General features: G+C 37.6%; 2 protein-coding genes across 2 annotated transcripts in view; both read left to right on the forward strand.

The window, feature by feature from the left end:
- Positions 1 to 19,228, forward strand: part of LOC138933604 (zinc finger protein 791-like) — an 80,797-nt gene that overhangs the window by 27,876 nt on the left and 33,693 nt on the right. The window lies entirely within an intron of this gene.
- Positions 1,930 to 19,228, forward strand: part of Mamo (zinc finger protein 628-like) — a 20,658-nt gene continuing 3,359 nt past the window's right edge. Inside the window, exons 1-3 of the mRNA XM_070295842.1 lie at positions 1,930 to 2,608; positions 15,331 to 16,321; positions 17,053 to 17,145. Coding sequence (XP_070151943.1) covers positions 2,559 to 2,608; positions 15,331 to 16,321; positions 17,053 to 17,145 — 1,134 coding nt within the window. The 5' untranslated portion in view covers positions 1,930 to 2,558. The remainder of the gene's footprint in view (positions 2,609 to 15,330; positions 16,322 to 17,052; positions 17,146 to 19,228) is intronic.

Here is a 19,228-nt window from a genome sequence, read left to right on the forward strand (position 1 = left end):
CGAGGTGGGCTCATTCCAAATTCGTGCCAATTTGATCGAAAACAATTAATCGAATGATGTTATGCGAAAATGAATTACGTTAATATTTCTTTTCTTTTCTTTTCCTCCCATTTTAATTATCTCGTGTTTTCCGTATATATGAAGATATTTATTAAAATATTCAGTTGAAAGATGTCTCTTGGTTGACAGCATATTACGAAAGAAAGTGACAGTATTGTCGCGAATCGAGAAATAAATGACAAGATTTAAGAAAATGAATCATACACATAGTTTGCACTTGAAATCACGCGTGAAATTGCATTTTAAAGCTAATTTATTAAAACCTATGATATATAGAGAGATTAATTTGTTTTCGCTTAACACAGTTAAAGTAGGAGTGAGAATTTTGAACGAATGTTAGTGCGAAAGAAATATTTTTACAATCCTTCTTGGACATTTTTTATAAATTCGTCTCACTTGACAATGTGCAAACTGTTTTGTTTGTTATTCGAGTTTCTTGACTGACAATGATCTAATAATAGATTCTAAGCGCAGCGCGCTCGCTTCTGTGCGCGGAATTTTCTTCCGTGCCAACATCCACCTTTGCCCTTGACGGTTCTCTCACTCTGCCCTATCGCTTTAATTAGTCGAATTCGCCGTAAAGGGGCTTTAACAACCATTGTTATATCCGATCGTACACGTTGAAGTAAAGTGCAAGTGATAACGATGGCACGCGCTCTGTGATCAAATCTCGATTGCCTCAACGTATTTCATAGTTGGAACCTTTCGCCTAGAATCAGTTTCTATTCTCAACTAAGTAATTCGATTAGCGCTGACATTTCGTACGGATTCGTTAAAATGATTCTTTACGTCAGAATACGCATTCATTATAATCTTATTTATAGTCTTAGAATATATAGCGAATTACGTGCGTGCTTGTAGTGAAAACAGAATGCAAGCTTCACCTGTAAATTGTAGCGCGAAAAATTTCTCGCCGAAAGTAAATATTTAATGATTATCGCGTGGATCTTTTTTTTTATAATTGATGAGATTTTGCTATAATCAATATAATCATCTAAAAGAAATTAAAAAAAAAAAGAGTTACTTATTTATTATCGAAAATGAAGCTATTTTATTCTCTTATGTAATTAAAAGTTCGATTGGAACAATTTTGAATATCTAGGATATACTGTTATTTTTCTGGACAATTTTTCTTCCACTTTCTATCGAATCATCGAAATCTATCGTCTTTTTCGGACATTTTTTCGCGCGTTAAATCCGAAATAGGTAATAATCCGTTCCGTTTTGGTGATGCAACGCCACAATCATTTTCAATTTTTCTCTTATTTTTACATTTCATTACGCCGCGATCCTCACGCGTGTAACGATAATAGCATTTCCGCGATCGACTCTTGCCTTGACAGAGACAGACCGCGTGACGTATCGCTCGCGGCGAGAGGACGAGAATACTGAAGACGACGCTCCGTCCTCGTTTCTCGCGCCGCGCAGTCTGTCTTCGTCTGAGAACTGTATCCGATATTCGGAGCGCGCGTGTTGTACGTACGTCAGAGAGACGTCGGATTTTACAGGAACTTCAATAAGAAGCCGTTGCGATACCGTACTTGGAATACGCTAAACGCTAAAGTCTTACGCTGATTGCAAATACAGGTTATTGTGATCATTTTCATCTTATCGTTAGACTCACATTACTATTCGCTAAAATATATAATAACGTAACGTTAAATTTACATATTTCATTTATCATAAACGCAATCATACACAACAGAGACAAGAATTCTTATTCCGTAATTAAATAATCATCAAAATTGATTTTCGATTATCGACATTTTATAAGAGGGAACAAAATATAAAGATGTAATAACTAATTCTTAATAATACCGCAGAGATCAATTCTAAATAAATGAATTTTATAAGAAAATAATATTAAAATTCTTATCGCGGGCATGACTCTTTCGACAATACGGTCCTGCGCTCCAAGTAGCATAGACATTTGACGTTTCGCGAAGGTCGCGTGTTCCAGCTCTCTCTCTCTCTCACATACGCATACGATCTGTCCGCGTCTCGCTCTCGTCTTTTTCTATTTCATTCTCCGTCTGCTTTCCGCGCGACGCGTATACGCACACACCGCACGTATGTACGTTCCGACATTTAACGATCGTTACGCGTTCAATTGTTCACCGTCGCCGAGAAGACTTTCCGAACGAGAGCCGGGAACGCCGCCTGTTCCGCGACGATATTCTCCGCGGCGCGTTATCGGCGAACATGACATTGAGGATCGTCCGAGAGAGAGAATAGCAACGTAACGCATCGCGACGTTAGCCGCCGCTATCGTAGATACCGCGACATCGCGATGCGCCACGCCACGCCGCGCCGCGGCGTCGATCAGCTGGCGTCGCTCTGTCTCTGCCTCTCTCTCTCTCTCTCTCTCTCTGCCTCTTTGCACGACGCCGACGACGGGCACGTTTGCCTGTGCTCAACGTCGTATGCGTTAAACCCATTGCTAATAGGACGTGCAGACGCGCGTTAGACGCTTATTTGTCGCGTGGATTGTGTATAGGATGTGTCTTGGAAATTCGTCGAGAGATCTGCACCTAAGAGGCAAACCAATGTAAGTTGAAAAACTCACATTTTCGGAATAAATCTAGGAAACGCATGGAGAGAAACGCGCATCGTCGAATTAATGAGTATGTGTATAGGTAAAAGCAGCCAGATTGAAATGTGTGCAAAGTAATAGTTATTTAAATGTTTGTTTAAAGAGTTTTTATCTGAAAAATATAAATTGTTTGATTAAATTATATATTCCGTATTTTTATTGCAAAAATTTTCTCACATAATCATGCATCTGACAGACTTATTATTTTTCTCATTATACACACACACACACACACACACACACACACAACAAATAAATACGTAACCGAAAAAAAAAAAAACCATATCAAAACCAATAAAATTGAATTTACTTCATACTGCTTCTCAGATACAGAAATACTTCAAAAGTACAATAGATTTAACAAAATTTTTTTTATGATCTTAGGAATATTTTTTCATGATCTTAGGAATCGCTTTCTCGAGGAAGTGACAACGATCAAAAAGATAATTGTTATGATCGATTTTGAATTAAATTTATTCATTTTCATCGTTCTCTTTTTTTTTTGTATATATTATTTGTTCAATGTATACATATTATTGTAATCATTCTTATATATTCGTTCTCGGAATGCACTATATAAACTTCTAATGTCATATTCTTAGCAATATAATATTGTATAATCTTAATTTACACATATTACATTTCCAGAAAAAAAAAAAAGATTATAACAATTAGTATACGTGGTTAAAGTGATGTTATTTCAAGGTATAATTATTTCCATCTCTCTCTTTTCCTCTTTCTTCTCTGTCTACGTCGCGAATCAGATGAAATTTAAAAAATCCCCCCGGTTCACGCATCAAGACAGCGTAAAACAGTCTCATCTGACTGTGGCGAAAGAGAGAGACCGTGGTATTTTGTACATTTTCTGCACTGATTAACGCATTCTCGCGGTACGAGGTCGTTAACATTGATAAATCAAAAGAAAGCGATGCGTCCGAGATTCTTTTGCTCTGTCGAAGCATCGATCGAATCATTTTTACCACGCTAAAACAGATGCGCCAAGATATACGAAGCATTCTACAAAATGATATTGTGGAAAACAAAAGAAAAATTAAAAATGAATAAAATGAAAAATGAATTTAAATAAATATTCCTAATAAATATCAATAATTATTTCAAGATATTTGACGAATCTTGTACGATTTTTTTTTTATTTTTGACATTAAATTCTCTTATATTTTACACAAAAAAATCATCGATTTCTATTGATTTAATATTGAATTTTTAATTGTCGCCGCTATAGTATACCGCTGCTAAGTTATGACGCAACGTCTTGAAAGAAAGTATAGATTACGTATCGATACGAGTAAATATAGTATCGATATCATATTAAGCTTATACATTGCTAGGTAGGCGCTTGTAATCTAATTTTTACGATAGAAGAATTACATACGTATCTCCACGCATTACCGTATATCGGCGCGGATTATCGATTCCTAATCATAATCGCGGCAGATAAAAGCTACCGTGACAGAACTTACCCGTTCGAGATGTTATGTCGTCGAGCGATAGACGTTCGTTCGCAAACGTCTTTTGCGAATCGAAGAGATGTCAATGCGTCCCGATGATTTTATCGACGAATTAATTCAGCTGTTTTAAGGAAGAATAAACTTTTAGATTCATAACTTGTAAAATTCTCGTTTTAAATCTTTTATCTTTAATCTTTATATTTAATTGTTATTTTCATGCTATTCGTATTTAATTATTTTTAAGATAGACGCAGTTTTCAATAACATTATTAACAGCAAAAGCATTATTAATAGCGATATTAACAATATTATGAAAAAAGAAAAATATTTGAAATTTCTTTTCATTTTTTTCTCAGAATTATATATACGGTTATCGTTTTAGGCATTTCTCTTTTCGGGATTTCATAAATATCAGAAACCACACATTCGCGAATTTTTTTCTTCGAAAATCGCGTTCATTGATTTATATGTACATACGAAAAATTAGAAATGGCGAATGGTAATCTCGATATCTACACTCCGCATATCAAAAGCTCTTCGTGCGCCTATACATTTCCGACAAAAAAAAAAAAAACAAAAAAATTGCGTAACAGCTATCTATTTCATTGTCATAGCGGCTCGGACGACTTAAATCGATTTCCACCGGTTCACGATCTTTTGATTGGCGGGATTCTACAGAGTGATTTTCGATGGGCACCGCCGATGGGCGGTTTTGCCAACAATCCCGGCGTACCATATATCCATACATCCATACATATACCCGTGTATATCCTATATATACATATATATATATATATATATATATATATATATCGTGATTATTTTTAAAACGTGACGGAGACAGACGGGCGAGGCGCTCGGGCAAAGAGATAGAGACGTAATGATTGCAATATTCTGCTAGTAATTGTTCCAATCGGCCGCACTGTTGAAACATCATTCGCGCGCGCAAGTCGTAGATTTGTTTTTCCCTCCCCCCCCCCCCGTATCCCTTTCCCTCTCCCCGCGCGTGTCGCGCCGTCATGCTATCGGCCGAAATGTCATTCTCTCGCGGGGGATTCGTTTTCTCTTTCCCCGACCGCCCCCGATCTCTATCCGATGGCGCGATCGTCCCTACTATAACTACCGTTATTCTCGATGCCATTCATCGCGGTTCGAAATCGATACGTGCCATTAAATGCTGGCGATGCATTTAAAACGGCCGATCGAGTCGGGGTGGGCTTGATTAGATCCCGGGATCCTCGTTAACGCCACGTTATAATCCGCGAATCAACTTTCCGACCTGTCGCGAAAATGTGTAAGGAGTAAAAGTGACGTATGAATCGGGTACGCTGACATGAGACATATGAGGTAATCATAGCTCCCGGTACAACGGCGTCATTTAAAAACTTTATCTAAACTGTAGTTTAATTAATTCTTTACCGTTGCCGGTGCTGTATTAAAAATACAAGGTATCGATATTTTTGCGTGGACGAGTAACTAACGCGATGGGACTTTCACAATTCGTGTAAAAACGCGGACGGTTCAAACATCCTCGCGTTTCCCGTTGCGACGTTTTTCGATGCGTAAATATCTTTAAATATCGTTTGTCGATATTCTGCTACTTTCGCGATCGTAATGACGTTGTCACGACGCAGCGAGATCCTACGCGCCGTCGTTCTTTTTACGCGAAGAGAGACCGATGAGAGAGCGAGCGAGCGAGGGAACGGCAGCGCTCACGAGCGTGTCACGCGCGTGAAAGGAAGCCTCCGGCAAAAAGCTGACCGCGGGGCGCGTTGGATATTAGTCATCGGTAACCGACCGGAGCTTTTTCGCCGCGCGTCGTGCCGTGCGATTCCTGCAATCGTGACCGTCGCTGCGGCTGATTTATGGCGAGCCATCGTTATTTTCGCCTAGCCTAGCCCGACTAGGAGACTAATCTAGCCTCGCGCTTCTTCTGAACGTGCTGCCTCTCCCTCGGTGCTCTTTCTTTCATCTTCCAAGTTCTTTCTCTCGCTATTTTTCTCTCCCTCTCGTCCTTTGTATTTCTTCTCTCTCTCTCTCTCTTCTTTTATATATATCTTTGCGTGTCCGTTTCTTCTCTTCTCCCTCTCCCAAGACTGAATTGTCTACCTGTTCCTGTTGGATTCGCGTGGGTGGGAGAGAGGCCGATCGTTACTACCGGTTAACGACGGCTAGATACTATTATCAGACACCTCTTATCCCCCGTCAGAACCTCGTAACCGAGTGAACTTGCGGGAAAAATACGTACTCGACGGGACTGGAATGCCTTCTCGTCGCCGGAAATCCTGCCGTTACGCGTCAATTTCGCCGAGTAATTAAGTCGAAAATCCAGATAATACAATTATCTTTGATCGATCGCACGTAACTATCTACTTTGCTTGCTGTAATCTTAAATCCGTTTGCTCTTTCCAATAGATCGGCGTCTTTTCGTTTACAGCTACTTACACAGTTTTTCTATTAGATACACGAATCTTTATATCATATAATTTTATATACATACATCTTTATTGATATCTAAATATTTCTAGATTCTTAAATACAGACTTTTTAATTTAGTTTCTTAAATCCGCAAACTTTTAATATTTTGTACATTCTTATAGAACAGCAAATATTAAAACCTTCAATTATTTAGAATTTTAGAGCGTCTCTCCTTTTAAAATCGCGCATTCATCGCGTTACAAAAATTCTGTGTAAACAAAAGTATCGGTTCACTATGAACCGAGGCAGATCGATCGCGGCATAATAGCAATATAATTCTCTCTTCATTATATTATATTGCCTATGTTGAGCCATTCGATTATTCCTCGCCATTAATTTAACAAAATTTGCGTTACACCGCGCAGAAACAAAGCGTAAATTATTACCACGATCAAAATTACTGCGCCGTCATTGCGGTCTGGTTCGTTACGAGCGAACGATTTGCTCATTCTAAAATTCATCATTTAATTATAATGCGTTACAACCGCTGTCATTCCAACGATAATCCCGGCTCGCCGAATCATCTCCTGGATTTCGCGTCGATCGCGCCGATTCTCATCGATCCATGTTAACCGACTTGTAAATTTCCAGACACATATACTAAATATATTATTATTTAGATAGATCCTTCCAGTCATAAATCCTATGTGATTTTAATCCATGGCGAGAAATTTACATGTTAGGAGTTTTAATCTTTAGTGTTTGTAATATCTTGACAACTAAGCTTAACTTTTAATAAATTTTATTTTTCTTTCTGCTTTAAATATATTGTATAATATTCCGCCAACTATCCATGCTTTTCTATCAAAATCAAAATTTTTCTTAACATGGTTCTCTAATAATTATATGTATTTACTTGAAGAGAAAGAGAGAGGGAAAGGTAAAATATCCGATAGTTGCAAGATACGCATACACACATCCCTTGTATATCATTTTATTATATATAAGCTATTATTCCCGCATCTTTTTCCCTTCCTTCCTTTCCTCTCAAACCGACATCCTTTTTCTCACAAGCGGCAGTCGATAAACTGTTTGGAATGTCGTCGAAGTTGTAATGAAGCGCTATAAAGTTACGACTGCATCTCTGGAGCATAACTCCGACAAACTTTCGAATATTTCGTTGTCCAGATAAAAGCTTAAGGAGCTTTTGAGTAGTATACGCGCTCGTTCATGTGCGTTTGATGCGGCGACAAAAACGCAAATAATCCGATGCATATTTTCTCTTTAACGAATAGGGATTAGATATTTTTCCAGCAAAAATTTGAGAGAAGGTATATATAAATATTTTATGCCAAAAATTTATTTAATGAAATATCTAAAAAATGTAAATGGATGATAATTATCCTTCAATTATAAAATCTCACAATTAACTCTTACTTTAGCAGAAATTTAATTAGTGGTTTTGACACAACATGGAATTCTATTCTACGGCTTGCACGTTTCTTTGCTGTGTTAATTTGCATTAAATTCTCTTTTAGTTTTATTCTTTTTAAATTATTAATTTCCACTTTTATTATATATAGACTTTTGAATAAAAAACGTAAGTTTCTATTTAGATTCGCATTGAATTAGAATATAGCTTTATCGATTATCTTCCCCGATAACTAACCATATTTACGTAAATTCTATAAACTTGATAAGTGACAATGAAAACACGTAAATAAAAACTAGAAAAATTGAACAAATTTTGATGATTTTTCTAATAACATCTTATTAAATAATTTATGAAAATAATATCTTGTAATAAATAATTGCAATGAAAATTATTTCAATAGATTTGGAATATTATCCTGTATATTTTTAATGAAATTACTTGTCACATAATCTTTTGATTCGTGAGAGACATTTTTCTTGTTTCATTTCCATCAAAAAACACCGGATAGGAGATAAAATAGTCTAAAATAACCTACCGTCGTCTTACTTTGCTCGCAATTACCGTTATCCGTAAGATTCGGATGAGGGTGTACGTTTCTTCTGTTTAGCCCTGTACCTTCGTTATCTACACGGCTTCGGCCACAATACATCATCATTAGTCTTCACGCATCGCTTCGCAATACGCACACACTCGCTAATTAACGCAAATAAATTTGCCCACAGTTTTTGATTAACTCAAACATTTGACCGAAATGAATTTACTATCTTCCTCGACTTTAATAATCTCGAAATGTAACAATCGCTCGGTACTCGTATGTCCTACGTATTTATAAGTGCGTATAATAGTTGACTCGTGAAAACAGGATGTTGGGAAATAGAGTGCTGGATCCGGTATAACGCGATCGCAAAATCTCCTACGCAGTCGCTTTATTTTAAAATAATCGATTATAAATAACGAGCTGCCATTTCCGTAATGTCAATATTTCTTTGACACCGTTTAAAATGCCAGATATTAAAATATAAATATATTGGTATATTATTTCTCGCGAAAAAAAAATTGCTATTAAAATATACCTTTATAAAATCTGGTTCAAGTTTCTCTACAAATGCGTTTTTGATTTACGCAATTCCGCTTTTCATATGGAACGCACCTCTCTATTATCCGGTTATAAAAGATTTTTCAAGAGGTGCGTTCTATTGCGTATATCGACGAGTTGTAGCGGATTACGCTTTAAATGATAATGCTGTAAATAGAAAAATGTCTTATCAAATTCTTTAATGCGGCATGCGTTATATATAATCGTAGCTGTTTTTCCTCGGCGTGAATTTGAAAAGATTCTCGATATTTCCCAAGACTGTTTCCTCTTGGAGCAGCAGTTGATCGCGATAACTCATATTTGCTTTCTAATAATCGAATTATAACCATTACTATATTTCGATATATAACTTGTTATTTATAGAACTTTGAGATTTGTGAAAGCAATATTTATATAGACATATGGAAATTATTAAACTTCTCATCTTAGTTTATTTTTCTAAATAAAATAAATTTTTATAGGATATTTTAAATAAGTGTAAAATATATAGAAACGAAAAAAAAAAGTACGGTTCTCTATAAATGTATTTATTATTTTGAATTCCACTGACACACAAAAACAAAACGGGAAACAAAATTTACAACTTTGCATTATTTCTGCATTCCTCAGAGAGGAATTTCTTATATATATATACAATATATAACAGGTTTTACGAAATACAGGTTTAAGTTTTTTCCTCGTTAAGTGCTCCGACACTAAGGTACATCATAATGTATAACAATGTGTAAAAACGTGCGCGTCGTTGCATATCGCCAAGAGAAGCGTCGCTGGTATTGTACTCTTAATGACTTCGCGGAACTAAAAAAAGAAGAGAAAAAAAGAAAGAAAATAATCCTCTCACGCTTCTTCGAGCGCGGCGGTGCGCGCGTGTTTCGGCCGCCGCGCGTGTTATATATTCGTGCTGTTTGCGGAAAATCTGCGCGTGTCGATCGTGACGCGCATCTGCGAGTCGCGCGTGCGTGCGGCCGCGGCGATACGGAACGCGCGATTTCGTAAGACGCACTTGACGCAAACCAGGGACGGATCTAAAGAGACATTTTCAACGTGGCGCGCAACAACAGTTTCATTTCCGAAACGAAATCAACTTTATTCGCTTCGCGAGACGATACGTACTTCTATTCCCTAGGTAAGAGACGATAGAAACGCAATATCTTATTCAAACATTTCAACTAAGCCGTCAAAAAGACGTGATCGTATCTTCCAGTTCCTCTTTTCAGATCTCACTCTCGATGATATTTATGTATGTTACAAATATTTGTTATTTATATGTACATTTATGTGACTCTGTTTGCATTATGTAATGTTTTATTGATTCTCGTTCCTGATAAAATCTCTTATTGTATATAGAGAAAATATTTTTATTAGCTAAAAAGTAATTTAAGAAATTTCTTTTCAATTAATATTCAAAACATATAAAAGCTATTTGAATTTAAACGGATAATAATGTTTCGTTACTTAATCGTACTGCGAGATTGTGAAAATTCCTTTCAAAATTTCTCAATTAATCGCAATGGAAAAAATATTCGCCTTCATATTTTCATTCGAATTTTTTTCTCTTTTCACAAGAAGCATTGCCACATGGATATGTTTATTATTATTATTATATTAAGAAACACGCTACAAAAATGTAAACGCGCAACAGAAGAACGTGTCAGACGGGAGAAGAAAATTCGCAAAGAGAACCGCTCATTCCTCCAAATCGGAGAGGGTTTAACCGGCTGATATCTCGCCGAGCGTTATCCGTCTCACGCTCTCGCGTACACGCACTCACTCACACATACGTACGGCGAACGCGCGTATCAATCAACACGCGCCACGACGGATCGTGCGTGCAACGTGCGCAATCGCGGATAGCGGACCGGCTATGTATAAGTGTACGTAACGAACACGCGCGCCTCACTCACTCGCACTCACACGCACGCGGTAACGCACAGCCGCGAACTTTTTGCCGCACCGTCGCCACGGTAGCACCGTCTAATTTTACCGCGCGGATCGCGCATGCAAGCGGAACGCCGTAATTCCGCAATTTACGCGACGATTTATGCGCCGCAATGGACATCTCATCGATCGACTTCTCTTATCTCTGCTCTCGCGATTTTTCTTCCAAAATCCTTCTTATATAACGGCTGCAACTCTTGCATAGACTTTGAGAAAGAAATCTTGCAAATTTTCTAAATTTGGTCATAAAGTCGAGAACATCAATTTAAAAATATATTAAGTAATTTTGAGAATATAAAGTGCGGAAGGAATGTGATAGAAAATGTACCCTTTTTTCTTCTTTTTTATGGGACGCGCTATCTCTATGTATATATATATTTGAAATGATATATGCGTAAATATTATTTAAACATGACAGGATAAGACGTCAAACATTCTGATTGTAAACAAGAATTTACGCCAAGACAGCCAACAGAGAGATATACCGTACAGGGTACATTGTGCCAAGTTTACGATTGAGAAAAATGTCATGTGACAACCGCGAAGGAACTAGTCTCTATTACACTTCCTCTATTACTAATTTTAGATTACCGTGGATTAACAGCTGATAATCACAATACAAAATTTATTCCGATGAATTGCTTTTACCTTATCAAAGATATAAATTGTTAAATAAATATAAACAATTTCAAATTCCGAGATATATTCTTTGATATTCTTGCATTGTTACATCTCTCTATTTTTATTGAAAAATAAACGTCGATGATTTTATCTTCTCGTTTGCTGACAGTTGGTTAAATCTTAACTTTACGCAATAAAAGCAGAACGGTCCTAATAATTCTATTGTCAACGATTTACTACTTGTAAGGCAGTTTGCATGGATTTGCACGGGACATTATGCGATAAAAAATGCAACTCGAATGGAACACTCGCAAAATTTTCGTCGCAAATCGCGCATGCATATCGTACATAAATGGATTGACCCAAAGAAAACCTCTGAAATGACATAAATAATGGCTTACGGGCCGTACCGACTTATGTAATAATGCATTGCCGCCATTGCCGTTATGAACCACCGCGGAAAAATCACGCAGGAAAATTAAGTACACGCACAGTGAGAAGGAAACGATCGCATCCGTAATACACATTATAAACTCGATAAACACGAAAACGAGAAAAAGTTAGAAAACATTTAAAGTCTGTCTGTAACGAATCGAATTAAATAAAACTATAGTTATCGGTGATTTTTTTTTTATTAATTAAGAAATTCATAAATGAAAAGAAATGCAAATAGACACATCCCCTGTGTATTTCTCTGAAATATATATAACGCGCCTCTTTCTTCTCTCTTCTTTCTAAAAACAATTTTTAGTATTTTTAAATGTTCCAATATGTATTATAGTGCCACTATTTTTTTTTTTTTTTTTTTTTGTTTTTGAAAGATTAACTTAACGAATCTTTAAAGATCAATTTAAAAAAATTTCAATACTCGCGACACAAACGTCAACGCCGATACGGTTGCCATTGGCAGGGCGCCGAACTTCTGAGAAATTTGAGAAGGAAATCACCACCAAATATCATTGCTTTTATCGATTTCATATCGATAAATAACAATTATAAATTATCAGACAGGAAATTCTTTTGCGACAAGCCGCCGAACGATGAGCAATCGTGCAAGAATCATGTTTTGATTCATATCTTTCAATCATTTTTCAGATCGCAAAACTGATTTCTTACATGTGTACTACGATAAAGAAAATAAAAGAGAGAAAATTATTAATAAATTAATTATTGATAAAGTAAATAGATTGAAATTAGTAGGTGATGCAATTTTATAAAGTGACTACTAATAAAAGAGATTATATTTTATTGAATTAGAATTACTAATAGAAATTACTGGAATAAAAAATAATAAAATAATAGAAATTACAATATATGTATAGATAAATAGAGATGTGCTCGTAACAATTTAAACGAGTGCAAACAGTTGACAATGTACTCAATATTGTTCGTCGATATGTATGTACGCCTTCGCCGCTCACTCCACGAGCATTCATAGATATGCACATCCACTTTAGGTTCTTAACTTTCGCTATTAAGCGATTTTGCTGAAACCAGTACTTGTGAGTAAAGTTTGTAAAGCACGGCGAGAGAGAGAGAGAGAGAGAGAGAGAGAGAACTCGCAGTGTTTATTGCGCGGAAAAAGAGCGGCGAGCCACAGCAACATGCGCGTTCTTCCCTGGGATTAATCGGCCGATTTCTGTATTCGCGAATAATAAACTGCATACGCGCGAGCGCGGTTAACGCATGTGGTGGTTCGTTTTTGCCTTTTTGTATATTTAATACGGCAATATATCTACGATCGATGCGACGTGCTCTATACTCGGCATATTTACTTTCTTGAAAATAGCTATATCGAATGCGTGACGCATGATTGTTACAAGGAAGTGTTGAACTGAACTACTAGGCTCGGTGAAAAATTATTTAGCATTATTTCTTTGTTTTTATATGTTTTTTTGTTTAAATAATAAATCTATTGAATAGTTTATTACAAACAATAATACAAAAAAATAATATGTGCTATTATTTTCTCTTATATATTTAACTCATCTATTCTTTATCTTATGTTATTATTATATATTTTCATTTTATTATAAAATTATATATATATATATATATATATATATATATATATATATATATATATATATATATACTGCTATTGATATTACATATATGTTATGTGCATTTGCGTATTTCCGTTTCATTTGTTATTCTCTTATATGTCTATATTCAATTATTATTACAAATTTATATATTAAACAATAATTACCGATTTTCAAACTATAAGCACGGAGGATATTATTTCAAATTTGTTGTAAATAAACTTGTTTTATGTTCGAGATGGTAAAATGCGAAATACGAGTAGAAAGCATTAAATTTACAAACATATTAATCGATACTTCATGACAAGACTATTGTTAAATCTTTAATGAAAATCACTTGACGCGAGTTGGAAAATATAGTTTATCACTTAACCGGTCCTAGTGCTTCCGGCGCAAAAAAAAAAAATCGGTCAAATATTTAACCGGCGAGAGTGCAGATAATTCCTATAACCTTTCTGACACAATTGACAGGTGCAATTTATCTAAAGCTTGAATGCGCGCGAGCCTCTGTTTTAAAACGCTTGAAAACTGATCATTCGCACTTCAACATTGCTTCCCTCGAATTCGCGAGTAACATTGCAACGTAATTGGCGATATAAAACCGGCATCAAAGGAGATATCCGCTTAATCTCCTTTGTCGATTTTTCGCTATTGAAAATATTCAATCTTTATACAATATCGTTATATAATAAATAACGACTCTTCGATTTTACGCGTATATTTTAATGTTGAATAAAAATTTCGAAAAGAGTAAGAATCCTTTTTGGAAATTTTCGAACGTTTGATAAAATGTCGTTATTTAATTCCGTCACGAAAGCATCAATTCAGCATCTCTCGTCATTTTTTTTTTTCCCCCCTTCTATTCTCAGTCGTTTAAAATGAGCGAAGGCTATCGATGTCTCAATAAGATTTTCATGAAGGAAAAGAAATCGCTAAGACTTTTAGCGAAATGAACAGAGACGAAGTTTCGGACATCGTATATACGATGGAGGTCCCGCCATGCATCATCGTAATATCGCCGGGGCCAAGCGAATAATCACACGAATATCGCATATAGTCGCGGATATATCACGCGAATGCACGTTTACGCTTCGGCATAATTATATGCGTGCGTGTGGCCCGCGCCGGGCTTGTGCACATGTCCCCGCGACACGTGCGTGAGCGCCGTTTCGCGCATTAGGCGGCGGCAATAAATACAGTCGAATACGGGAAAAGGAATAATAAAAGATAAGCCTGTGTGCATATCGTCAGCTGATATCGGCCGTGCATCTCCGGATGTGTTCGGATGCGCCGGCGACGAGCGCATAAACATGCGTTCACAAAAGTGCGTTGCTGTAAACGCGCGCGCTTGCCGTGAATCGATATACGCTGCAAAATAGACACACTCTTTGGATAATAAATCGCAGTTACGCGTCAAAGAATCAAAATATCTAGTTTTAATGTTTAAAAAATTACGAAAAGACAATGTTGATCATTTTAAATTTTAAGAGAAAAAGTATTTCATTTTTTCTACGAGATATCGCTCTTGAAAAACGCGTGTTTATCGAGTTCATTATTCGGAGTATATATAGTAGCCGCGAACAAATCCGCGCAATATCTGGGCCACGTGAGACGCGATACATTCTTAGGGAACATACATAGTCTTTCTTATACAGCAGGGTTGCGGGGTGCAGTTCAGACATGGGAAGTGAGCATTACTGCCTGAGGTGGAACAATCATCAGAGCAACTTGCTGGGTGTGTTCAGTCAACTGCTGGAGTCGGAGTCGCTGGTGGACGTGACACTGGCGTGCACGGAGGGACCGTCGATACGCGCACACAAGGTAGTCCTCTCCGCGTGCTCCAGCTACTTCCAGGCCCTGTTCCTCGACCATCCGAACCGTCACCCCATCGTCATTCTAAAGGACGTACGTTTCGCCGAGCTACGTACCCTCGTCGACTTCATGTACAAGGGCGAGGTAAACGTCGAGTACTGCCAGCTATCGGCCCTCCTCAAGACAGCGGAGAGCCTCAAGGTTAAGGGTCTAGCGGACATGACGAATATCAACGCAGCGGTAGCATCTAGGGAAGAGCAACAGCAGCAACAGCAGCAGCAATCGCAACAACAACAGCAGCAGCAGCAACAACAACAACAACAACAACAACACACAAGTACATCCGACACGTCGCGGGAGCATCATCGAGAACGAGATCGAGAGAGCATAAAAGAGACGAGCGGCAAGGACAGGGAGCGAGAATCGAACGTCACCGCCGGAGTATCGGCTGGTACCAAGGAATGCGAGCAACAGCAACAATCGAGCAACATTGCTCAGAACACCCCAAGCGAGCCCGCGGAAGCGGTGGACATGACGGATTGTTCGCCGTCGCCCGCGGGACCCGGTAGCCCGTGTCCGGGACCGCTGGCCCTCGACCGGCCCAGGAGGGACTCGGAAGACGCGGCTAGCCTCGAAGAGACGAGGGCCGGCTCCCTCAGCCCGATCTCGGTGCACAGCGGACCATCCGACATGAGTCTCAGCAACAACACCGGGGGCGGCACGCCCGGTAGCGTGCTGCCGTTGAATCTGCCGCAGAGCCGGCTTCCGTCCCCGCACAGTACCGAACCCCTTGCCGGTCCGTCGGGTTTACCCCCGGTTCAGCAAGTTCCGTTGGTAAGTAACGATCAAATGAATTTTTGTAGGCTGCTTGAGAAAACTCAAACCTGGTCCGGGCAAGCGGAATCCGAAGACTGCTGCACAACTGATATATAATAATATTTATACTTTTCTTCTTGAGATCCAATAGGATAAGAAGAATTAAATTTTTATTAATCTAAAATATTATGCTTGAAAATGTTAATATAGTTGCCAATTTATAATGAGTTCTGCTTGCCCGGTTGCGTTAATAGGCTGTTTAAATAAGCATTGATTCGAATTTTACAAAGAAAAATTTCGAGTATAGATAAAATGCCAATCTGTCATATTAGGTCGATATGTAATTAAATCTATAGTCTAAATTTGTAAAGAATTGACGTCAAAGATTCGTAGAAAGATGTTGATATGTTAGGTATTGAAAATCGATTATTTTTCTTAATATCGATTTTCTTCCGCATATTCGTAGTTACAATTTTTTAACGTAAAAAAATAGCGTTATATCTCGCAAATGCTTTCGTGCTTTCGTACCAACGTAAACTCTGTCAATAATTTAAAAAAAATTTCGACAGATATTATTGCGCGTGATCGATTCAACTTAAAACGTTGATAACTATTCTCGTAATTATTATGAAAAAGAAAAGGATGATAATTTTGACGCTATCATCTGTCATATAACGCTGCATGATTTCGATATCGCGCATTTTATTTATCACTTGGATATAAATCCAATGCACCGTTTTCTGTTGCAGTCCCTGAAAAAAGAGATAGACTGGGAAAGATCGACCGAGGAGCGTAGCGCGAGCAGCGAGATATCCGCAGACTACAGACTCCCACCAGATCCGGTGAGTCTCCCTTTTTCCGGCGAATCGTCTCTATATATATATATATATATTTCCAATTTATTATTGACTACTTTTTATTCTCGTATCCTCTCTTTGCTCTGCATTTCTATACATATATATATATACCTATATATACATATATATTATTGATAACCATTATCGTCCCGCTCATCCGCAATCGTCACCAGGAGTGGCACGCTGCGGATGAGACGACGATGTACCGCTGCGCCAAGTCCCTCCAAGTTGCAACTGCAATTACGCATTACGATGCATTATGTATCGTATTTTACGTCATTATTATAATCAAGTCACGGCAGATCGTTCGTAACGTGCTACCCGGTGAGGATGGACCCGATCTCGACCCGTATCGCGTCTCGATACGTACTCGATAAACGTATGTATTTCGCTTCACCCCTCCGAAAGTCCGACGGATAATCGCATACGCATGACACGCGCGCACGCACGCTCGCACGTGTGTGCGCGCCGTATTCACTTTGCATGTGGGTCTCTTGCATGCGCCCAAGCGCTTTGCTGTTTGCTGCTCTCCCCCGCTAATTTCATAGAATTGTCGCGTCATTAACGAAATTGCCGTCCGTGCGGTGTCTGGAAGATCGATGATCTCGCAGGATTCTCGCTCGTTCCATTGCGCTTGATATGTAACAAATTGATCCCGCTTACAGTAAATCAACCTATGATCAAATACTTTTAACCTTTTGACACGCGAAAGAAGCTTCAAAATTTTTTATCGGTAACGTTGATGCTCTCGTCAATTGTCATCGACAAAATATTATTTTAGAAGTATTCTTAATTTTCGTTCGCTAAATTACGAAATGTACAGCCACGATTTTTCGCGCGGTATAATGTAAATATCGTTTTTAATTATGAAAGAGAGAGAGAGAGAGGGAGAGAGAGAGACAATAACTGTTAGACACTCGTGAAAAATTGCGTTGAATTTTTCTCTTAAAATTTTCTTTATAAAAGATTGAAGAAGCGCTAGTTTACATTTGAGATACAATACAAACGCGAGGACGATTCTTCACCTGTATATATCCTGGTATATTTCCTGATTATTAATATTGCCGACAAAAGGACTTCCTTTCCACTTATTTGTGATATTTGTAGTCTCTTTCGATATATCAACTTTGTATTCGTACGTTATATTTAACGCCAGTTTGAGAAGTCATTTTCGTCAAGACGTAATAAATACAAGGAAACGTGCATGCCCGTGGCAAATATATTTTGTCTTCTTTTCCGAATTATTTTACTATTTCTTACACTCTTTGTGCATATTCCATTATATTTTTTCTGCCTTTTTCAACGTACAGACACATATACATTTCTTGCGCGTGTCTCTCTTTCTCTCTCTCTCTCTCTCTCTTTTTTGTTCCTGTTTAGTCATTTATTTTCCAGTTTTTACTACCGTTTATCTATTCTACTTTATCCCTCGTTCTGGTTTCTAACAACAGAGATGCGAACGTTAATTAAATCAAAGTAGATTATTTCTCATTTATCAGTTTTATCACTAAATCGAATAATTTTTAGAATGATACTCGAAACATGCATAAAATACATCGATGCAAAAAAAATTAATTAATTGAGAACACATTGAATTGTCTTTAATTAATCAAATTAATACGAAACTTGTATGTTTAATTTAGTTATATTTCGCATCTCTGTATCACTTCCTTTTCTACCCCTTATGCGCAGCATTTTTCTTGCTTCGCGTGCAGCTCGCGAGCCAAGCGTGTATCAGCTGATCGTAAAAACTCTCGATCCCTTCCGTCCGTGAATTCCATCTCCGCGTGCTTTGAGGGAACCGAAAAAAAGAGGAGTACGCTCAAAATCTACCACTCGAGAAAGACGAAAAAATTGACAAGCGAAAGAGATAACAAAAAGCCGAACAAATCCTTTCCCGTCCTGCCAGCCTGTCTTGCTAGCTCACTGTCAAGAAGTTGACCTTCGTTTTTGGCCATGGTTGTTTTTTTACTACATTTATATATATATATACATAAATATATATACATATATATACACATACGTTATGTATACATCGCATATCGTTTATACACACTGTGGTATAAAT

Source organism: Polyergus mexicanus, unplaced genomic scaffold (assembly GCF_030449975.1).
Source record: "Polyergus mexicanus isolate NDT 795.1 unplaced genomic scaffold, iyPolMexi1.0 SCAF_5, whole genome shotgun sequence".
NCBI lineage: Eukaryota > Metazoa > Arthropoda > Insecta > Hymenoptera > Formicidae > Polyergus > Polyergus mexicanus.